Here is a 9,378-nt window from a genome sequence, read left to right as displayed (position 1 = left end):
ATTAGTAGGGAAGAATGCCACCGCGCGCGCGCATGGAGTGGCCGGCAGCAAGGCTCGTGCTCGTCCTCGTCACTTTGCTCACGCTTTGGAGCAGCGCCGTTGCCGTTGCATCGCCACCAGCGGTGGCATCGGCGGCGCCGGTGAGGGTGGGCGTGGTGCTGGACCTGACGAGCGACGTGGGGAGGGAGAGGCGCGCCTGCATTTGCATGGCGTTGGACGACTTCCACGCCGCTCACGCCGGCTACGGCGCCGCGCGGATCGAGCTGCTCGTACGAGACTCGCGCGGTGATCTCGCCACGGCCGCACATGCTGGTAAATGAACATACGTCGAACCTAAATATCTCTTTCTACTTTTTTTAGAAAAACAAGGTTTTTATTGGCGAGAGAGATTTTGGTTTGGTTTTTTTAGAAAAAAGATTTTGGTTCGTTTCGTAAACCCTAAATCGATCGGGTCCGCCCAGTGCAATGTTGGCCCACGTAACGCACCAGCCTTCCAGGGCCCAGACACCTAGTAGTACTAGTATCACACGTCCAAACATCTACTCGCTTCCGCCGTAATCCCAGCACCGGCGGCGGCCTCAGCACTCAGCAGGCCACTTCCTCAATGTCCAGACGCGGTACTCCCGCCCGACGCCGAGATGCCGAGTCCTTGCTCCACCTGCCGCCCTGCCACCACTGGCTATGGGCAACGCCGAGATGCCGAGTCCCTCTGAGGCTCTGACCTCTGTGGCTGTGTTGACCGCCATGGCCTCCATCCTCGCTGGAGCTAGCGGCAAAGCCTCCTTATCTCTCGCCCACAAGGTACTCTTTCTCGCGACTCCACTCGCTGGCTAGTGGGTACAGAGTGGCAGGGCAAAAATTTCCTTCAAGTTATTTTTGTATGTTCGGAAGTTAGGAAAGCGGAAAGGATCTGTCATGCGGATGCACGACATACCTCTAGAATATAGTTCCTCACTTTCGTGATGCTGATAATCCCTTACTCTGATGTGAAACTACAACGTACTCACTAGCCGCTAGCTGCAGTTTGAGTAGTGTGTAAATCAAAGTTTTAAATAGCCGGCTATAGCTAGGGCTGGACACGAGCCGAGCCGAGTCGAGTTTGATCCGAGCCTGGCTTTGGCTCGCTCTGGAGCGGCTCGGCTTGGCTCGGCTCGCTCAACCAATGAGCCTACTTCAAGTGGCTCGGCTCGTTTTTGGTATGGCTCGGCTCAGACCGAGCCGGCTCGAAAGCCGACTGCCGCCAATCTTTATTTTTTACTTACAGAAGACAGAACCTCTGTATATAGTCCACAATCTTAATTGTTTTGCAGTAATTAAACCCATATTTTGAAAATAAAACAGTTTATACTGCTTAAAATGAAACATCCAGCAGTATATTGTTTAAAAAAATGGTCATAGTAATTAAAAATAAGCTTTCTTCTATGATTTCTTCTACAAAAATTGTAACAATGGAACGGATATGAGAGGAAGAATTGGGCAGCATTTCTATTGAATTTTGGACAGCACATCCTTTGAACTTTACACAACAAAACATCAAATATTGACAGCGAAATAAAGAAACTTTCACTATCCGCAAACTCATCTGAATCTGATTTGTCATCAACCCCAGAGGGCACCTCAAACAAAGTATCTTGCTCTTCCTCGTCCTCGTCCTCATCCTCTTCCACCTCTTCATGATCCTCCTCCGCTTGCTTATCATGCTCCATTGCCTAACACACAAACACAAGACACATATGAGCTTGGACACACATATATTTGACTTTTGGATAGCAAAAACAGCACACACATTAGCTTGCACAAACATATATTTGAGATTTGGACACCAAAAAAAGCACACACACATGAGCTTGCACAAATATATATTTGACATTTGAATATCAAAAACAGCACATATGAGCTTGGGCACACATAAATTTGACTTTCAAAAAGCAAAAACAGCACATACATGAGCTTGCACAAATATTTATTTTGCACGGACATACCTGGGAAGATGTAGCCTCCCTCTCATAGTTGTTTGCGGAGCCGGAGGCAGCGGCGATTTCGGCACGCACGCCAGCGCTGGTGGGGTCAGGGGGATGTTGAGGCGGTGGTCCCCGAGACCGGCAACTTACTCTTCATAATGGAGTCCAAGGTCCTCTCTTCCTCCTTCTCCTTCACATTCTCCTTCCCATTTTCCTTGTCTATTGTGGCGACGATAGGCCTCTGCACACATCAGCAAACAACAAACGGTCAGTCATCAACAACAGTAAACTAATTACACATGGAATCAATGTAATTTTCCAGCAAGTAGATTTTTTTTCAAGCTGCTATGCTACAGCAAGTAGATCATCAACAATAGAAAACTAATTACACATGGAATCAACGAAAATTTCCATCTACCAATCCATTCTGTCCTATAACTTCATCCATCCATGATCCATCCATCCGGCTCTTCTAGATCTAGCCCTACATGCTACAATACATCCATCCACGATCCATCCATCTAGCCCTACATCTACCTGACCGCGTCCATCGATCCATCCATCCATCCATCAGATGTGTACTAGTGCAGACACCTACGGCTAGGGTTTGGGAAGTTCATCCATCGATCCATCCATCCATTGATCCATCACATGCATACTACTAAAGTTCAGAGAGCTGTGGCTAGGGATTGGGAAGGAAGGAGGTACCTGCTCCGGCTCGTCACGTTCCGCGAGAAAGCAGGGGAGGCGCGTCCGTCTACGTCTGGTGTGGTGAGGAACGGTCGCGCCGCCCGTCGCCGTCGGTGCCGAGTCCATTGTTGTCGGTGTGGCGAGGAAACACGACATCGCTCATCGCCATGGATCTAGATTTGCGGTGTGGCGAGGAAACGCGGCATCGCTCGTCGCCGTGGATCCAGATTTGCGGCGTGGCGAGAGAGGGGCAAGGCGGCGCAGAGCAGTGAAAGGGAGAAACGAGAGACTGGCTGTGGTTGCTCGTGCCCTAATGCGCTAGCCATTGTGATGGACGATGGAATTGGGTTGGGCCGCAAGCGAGCCACCGAGCTGGACCGGCCGAAACTTGGATCGGCTCGGTCGCGAAATGGGCCTGTTTTCAGACCTCGGCCCGCTCGCTAATCCTATCGAGCCGAGCTGTATCGGGCCGAGATGGAGCGAGCTTCGGGCCGAGCCGAAAAGCTCGCTCGTACGTCCAGTCCTAGCTATAGCCTCATTATAGCGGTTTGAGTAATGTGCCGCTAAATGATCAGCTATAAGATTCATGTACAATTGTCCAATAAGGTTATGCAATAGCCAGCTATAGCTAGATAATTTGGAGGACTGCTGCTATCTCTGGCATAGCCCGCTATTTAAAACAATGATGTAAATACTTAAACGAATAATGCAACAATAGGCCTATTTGCTTGCTTAATTGTTCCAATATCATGCTATTTGCTTGGCTAATTCTCTATGATTTTGGCAGCCGAGGACCTGATCAAGAATGGGCAAGTGCAAGCCATCATATGGGGCCCAGATCATGTCACACACCTGGGCCATAGCCGCAACCAACTCCCGTTTCTCTCCTTCCCCAGCATTTCTCCAACATCGTGTGCCTTCTGGCTGGAAGATCCCGTAACAGTTCCTAGGGGCTATGCCAAGTTTGGCTTTACACTTGGAAATGACAGTATAACCTTTCCTAATCCAGAAACCAATAGAAGATACAGAAGAAAACTAGGTGCAAGCAATAGTTGCGGAGGTAAGGGGCTGAAGATTGCTGTGCCGCCGAAAAAAGGTTTTCGAGATTTTGTGAATGTTACTGATCCTAATTCCAAGAAACAACATGTCACTGGCTACAGCATTGATATCTTCGAGGCTTCTATGAGGAATTTACGTCCTCTCCTGTGCTATGAATATTTCGTCTTCAATGGTACTTATGATGAGCTAGTAGGCAACGTGTCTTTGGGGGTAAGGCTTACTCTGACCCACTTATTTTTCACGTATGTTGACTTATTACCTGAATACCTTTTAATCTCTGCTAGATTTCTGGTGGATAAACAGGTCTATGATGGTGCAGTAGGCGATGTGACCATAACGGCTGAACGAGTAAACACCACCGACTTTACAATGCCATACACACAGTCTGGTGTGTCTATGCTTGTGCTTGCCGTGGATGAACCCTATAGAATCAGTTGGACATTTGTAAAGCCACTAAATGGGGAGCTTTGGCTTGCAACCATGGTCTTTTTCCTCTATACTGGCTTTGTCGTGTGGATGATTGAGCTACCCAGAAATCAGGAGTACCAAGGATCAAGTTTGAGACAGTGTAGCACAGCCCTCTACTTTGTTTTCTCCACTTTGACTTTTTCCCATGGTCAGCACTTCAAGCTTGAACTTCCTGACAATATTTGATGCATTATAGTAAGTATTTTAATTCACCACAGTTATAAGATTAAAATATGTTGGTTATTTCATGCGCAGGTCATACTATTAGAAGCCCCTTGTCAAAAATTGTTGTGGTGATATGGTGTTTTGTGGTGCTGGTTCTTGTCCAGAGCTACACTGCAAGCTTGTCATCCATTCTGACTACAAAGAGGCTCCATCCTTCGGTGACAGATTTTGAGACGCTCCAGAAGAGTGGTGACTTTGTAGGATACCAAGATGAATCATTTGTGCGATCCTTCTTGATTAATCATACCATCAATGAAAACAGGTTAAGGAACTACACGACGAAAGAACAATATGCTGAAGCTTTGAAGAAGGGATCCAAGAAAGGAGGAGTATCGGCTATCGTTGATGAGATCCCCTATTTAACTTCTTTCCTCTCTGAGAATCAATACAAAAATGATTTTAGGATGCTCGGGTGCATATACAAGACTCCTGGATTTGGTTTTGTAAGCTACTCAACCTAATGCCTTGTATATTCCTGATTTGTTCTTGCAGCGCTACGAGACAATCCGGATACAAATTAAGTTGCTGACATCGTATTCTTATGTTCAGGCGTTCCGTCTAGATTCTGCGCTAGTGCATAATCTTTCGACTGCCATCCTGGACCTAGTAGGAGGGGATGAGGGCTCACAAATCGAAGGGAAATGGTTCGGACAAGCTTCACCTCCAATGGGTGCTAGCATGGTCTCTAACATGGACTCCGCCCCTCTCACTCTCCAAAGTTTCTCTGGTCTCTTTGTCATCACCGGATCCATTTCAACTCTCATGCTGCTGATAAGCATTATGAGGTTGATTTATGCCAAATGCACTGAGTTTAGAAAGGCTGATGTGGAAAGTGTCAGCTACAGTGGCACCGACGATGAGTCCCGTCTGTTGCAGAATGGCATAGGTGACAACCCCAGCCCTGGTATACAAACCTTCCATGTAGCTGGTATTGGAAATTCCGGGGGTGTCCATTTAAGCGGCGAGAATGTTGGGGATGTGGAGCCTGACCCAGTGCAGCATAATGGCATGCATGGTGGCTCTATCCCTGAAGGACACATTCAGATTGAGATGCGCAATGTCTAAGGTGAAGGGAAGCGCCAGATGCTCATAGGTACTTCTTTTGTCATTGAAGCGATGCGGCATTCCAAACCTTGGACTAGATAGAAGTAGTAAAATAAAAATCACTCTTTCCTACTCATTTGGAAAAAAGAGATAGGTTTCCAGTGAGCATATTATCTTCAGACTGATACTTATGTTGTTTTTCAAGTACTACTGATGTACCTAGAACTTCTCTAATTCTATTTATAAATAGATGGTGATTTAGATAGGTACAGTCTTCAACATTTTTAAATAAGATGTATTGTTTGCACTACAGCCGGCACGTGTTCGAACCTTGGTTCGGACGTGTGTCTCACACTTCCCTCTCTTAATTAAAAAGCTGAAGGGGCTCCTCCCCCTACTGGTCTACTTTTTTTTATTTGCACTATACAACCCTGAATCTTTGAAGTGGGGAAGTTCAGGCTTTCTAGAACATCGCCTGTAATCCGAACCGAGGCAGTATTACATATGTAGTGTATGACTTTACATGTGTGCTAAGAATGCTAAGAATTGGCCTGGCCAAGTGCAAGCAGAATGGCATGCATGTTGGCTTTGTGCCTGCAGATTGCGACGGCTATGTCTGAGACGAATTATTAAAGCATGCTGCATTCCACACCTTCAGTTAGATATATTCAGTGAGTGATGTGCACACTTGTCTCTTCAGATTGACATTACTTATGTTGCCTTTTTGAAGCGACGATGTGCTGGTTCCCCAGCTTGTTTATAGATGTTGATGAATCAGACAAACCATGCATGGTCTTGGTGAAGAAAATGAAAATCTCAATTTTCAGTTGAAACATATCAGTACCGAAATGAATCAGACAAACCATACATGGTCTTGTTGAAGAAAATGAAAATCTCAATTTTCAGTTGAAATATATCAGTACCGAAATTTGTTGAATGAAAATCTAAGAGTACTTGTGGGGCAAGCTTCAATTGGTTTAGCTTAATGATTTAGAGGATTCTATTTCCTGGACTTCGATGACGGATGGGTCTTATTAAGCTCTTTCAGCATACAAAATTTAGTTTCTTGGTAGGATCGGAGGACGCCATCTTCAGCGAGCCTGACAGGTCAGGGCCGAGGAGAAGATTAAGTTCTTCACTTGGTTACTTCAAAATCGACTATGGGCGGCTGGTCAGCTTCAGACGAGAGGATTTTAACTTATGCGATCAGGTTATGGAGAGCATTGGCACAATTTCCATGTTAGCCTTCCTCAACTTCAGCTCAGTGTGCATATCGGTATCCTCAACTTCAGTTAAGTATTTTACAGCCAACCCAAATGTTAGAAGTTGGAGAAGTTCATGATTTCTATACTGCCTCCTATAATCTGGACGGAGACGGTATTAGATATGCAGTGTATGACTTTATTATGTGCTTCAGCCTACCAGGAGAATGCTAAGAATGAGCCTGGCTAAGTGCAGATTGAGATCGTCACTGTCTAAGACGAATCTTGCGGAGAAGGGATGCTTCTGTTGCCACTAAAGCGACGCTGCATTCCACACCTTGAATTGGATATATACAGTCGTTTCTTTCCTATATCTCTTGCATAGTAGAGATATACATTCGGTGAGTGATGTGCACATGTCTCTTCGGATAGACATTATTTATGTTGCCTTCTCGAAGCAACAATGAACTGGTCCAGACAAAATCCTAATCTCCAACATACATGGTCTTGGTGAGGAATATCTCAGCTTTCAGATGAACATATCTCCTACCACATGCTCTCAAATCTAGCTACAACGAGTATAGAGAAGGGGGTGATTGAACTCACAGAGGCCATCGTTGCAGCCCGAGGGAGACACGGAACATATTGAAGAAGAGGAGGACACGAGTCGCCGCCGCTGTGCACCACTGGCCGGAGAAGGAGCGCCCCTTACCTGCTCGTCGGTGCCGATGCGCGTCGAAGGGAAAGCTCACAAGGGGGGAGAGTGGTGGCGGGAGTTTCGGCGGTGAGGCGAAGGGGGCTATATAGGGCGACCGAATCGGCGTGAGGTAATAACCCGAAATCCTCCCGCCGCTTTTTTAGAGACGCGTGCGAGCTCGCACCATCTCCGTGGTCGCATGAGCTACGCGCCGCGTTCCCCTCCCCTGTTTCGGTCGAGTCTGCCTCGCTAGAAACTGTTGATTTGGGGTTCCTAGCGGGCCTGGTTGTGAGGTACTTTAAACATCATGCTATGCATGCAATACAGTCAATGCGGGCAACCAAACACGTCCTAAGTTTTCGGCTGCAGCCCGGGATTTGTTGCATTCTAACGCTTAGAGTTGGAGTTTGATCTGGACTGAACCCATAGGGGCGGCACTATTTCGTTATTAACATCTTTTTTTTACTTGGTTCATGGTCAACAGTAAACGGATGGTGGGAATTTTGTTGATTCGTAGAATTTCTATGGAAGACATGTAGTACTAAAATACTCGGAATCTTTCTCTATGTGAGAGTGAATCTCACAGAAAATTTAAGAATTCCTCTTCACTTCATCCAAACTTCAAAGTCATAGTCAAAGTCAAAGTCAAAGTAGATTAAATATTCTCCAAGCTTCTTGTGTCCTTCGTTGCCCTAAAAATATCGTTTTAAATCGACAAGTAATTTTGACCTTCATAGATATTGATTTCCTGTAAAATAAAAAAGGATGCAGAAAACCGGAACTGGCATGGGGCACTAAATTAATAGGTTAATCATAATATAAAATGATATAAAAAGTATTCAAAGTGATAATACAAAAGCATGAAACAATAAAAAATTATGAAGACGTTTGAGACGTATCAAGTGTTTGCTTTACCACATTACTAGCTATGCCCGCGCTCCACGCCCCATCGATACATCATGTCTACACATGTTGTTTTTATTGTTTACAGTGAAACTCAATTTAAAGCAAGAGAGCTACGTAGGTGCGATTGCAATCGCAAAAAGAGAAGCTAAAAAAGTTGTATATCAGGAAACAGGGAGTATATTCTGGTACTTTTCTAATAAGTTCAAACAAACACGATGCCCTCACTTCTATCTTAGACCATTCTAGTGCGGCCTCCTGCGGGATTGGTGCCTTTTTTTTGGCGATCTCAGGATTGGTGCCTGTGATGAAGTGGTGTAGAGTCTTTGCAAATTCTTGCATATGATCTGGTTTGAGGGCATGCTTACGCAATGGTATAATGTTTGAAAAATCATCGCATATGTCTTCCAAGATCTTAGTTTGTATTGTGAACCTATTTTCTTGAGCATTTATTTCCACAGTCGACGGTAGCAGGCGGACCGTCCAGGACATACATATGCACCTTCAGTTTGAGAGCTTCTTCAGAAACCGTCGAAGGAAAGCTCTACTTCAGTACGGCCTCTTGGCACTCCTGGCCGTGGGGGTCACCTATGCAAGTATTGTTGAGAGACATGTCCAGCAACGGTGTTATGCCATCTTAAATAGAGTAATTTGCATAATTCTGGAGCAAGGGAGACATCTAATTACCTTTTTCCTGGTAACACAATCTTTATCCAAGTTTAAGAAAGAGAGAACATCCAATAACTAATCTTGATTGCAATTCATGTTTAGATGTACTGCATTGACATTAGAATCTATAAGTGCAATTGTTAACCAAAGATAAAAATTATAGCTTTATCAAGTTGCCCATAATGGGCACTAAGACACCGCAGCAAGGGCAGATTAACACGCTGCCGGCAAGCCAGTATGCCAACGACACTCGCCTATGCGGCATGCAGCAAGCCAGCGACCGGCTGCCGAAAGCAAGCATGTGCGGCCTCTTGGCCACTGCTCCTGGCCGTGTTGGTCCCCCCGGGCTGGCGTCCGTCGATCTGGGCGGATGCAGTGCGGAAGGCGCTGATACTGAACAACCTGCAGGACGATACCGCGGAGGTCTGCTGCCACCCTCTCTCTCTCTCTCTCTCTCTCT

The 9,378-nt window shown here is 45.8% G+C and overlaps 1 protein-coding gene across 1 annotated transcript; it reads left to right on the top strand.

Moving 5' to 3' along the window:
• Positions 1-5,712, top strand: LOC119331167 (glutamate receptor 2.9-like). Its single transcript, XM_037604342.1, has 5 exons — positions 1-312; positions 3,439-3,920; positions 4,014-4,326; positions 4,434-4,846; positions 4,953-5,712. The coding sequence occupies exons 1-5, from the start codon at positions 15-17 to the stop codon at positions 5,466-5,468; spliced, it is 2,022 nt and encodes a 673-aa protein (XP_037460239.1). The 5' UTR covers positions 1-14; the 3' UTR covers positions 5,469-5,712.
• Positions 5,713-9,378: the final 3,666 nt, after the last annotated feature.

Source organism: Triticum dicoccoides, chromosome 7A, assembly GCF_002162155.2.
Source record: "Triticum dicoccoides isolate Atlit2015 ecotype Zavitan chromosome 7A, WEW_v2.0, whole genome shotgun sequence".
NCBI classification, from domain to species: Eukaryota; Viridiplantae; Streptophyta; class Magnoliopsida; order Poales; family Poaceae; genus Triticum; species Triticum dicoccoides.
The sequence above is the reverse complement of the archived record's forward strand: the minus strand, read 5'-3'. Positions and strand labels throughout refer to the sequence as shown.

Coding starts and splice junctions, on each gene's coding strand:
- LOC119331167 (XM_037604342.1), top strand. CDS start 15: ATGCCACCGCGCGCGCGCATGGAGTGGCCGGCAGCAAGGCTCGTGCTC. Junction 3,921..4,013: donor TAGGCAACGTGTCTTTGGGG/GTAAGGCTTACT, acceptor GTGGATAAACAG/GTCTATGATGGTGCAGTAGG. Junction 4,847..4,952: donor AGACTCCTGGATTTGGTTTT/GTAAGCTACTCA, acceptor TCTTATGTTCAG/GCGTTCCGTCTAGATTCTGC.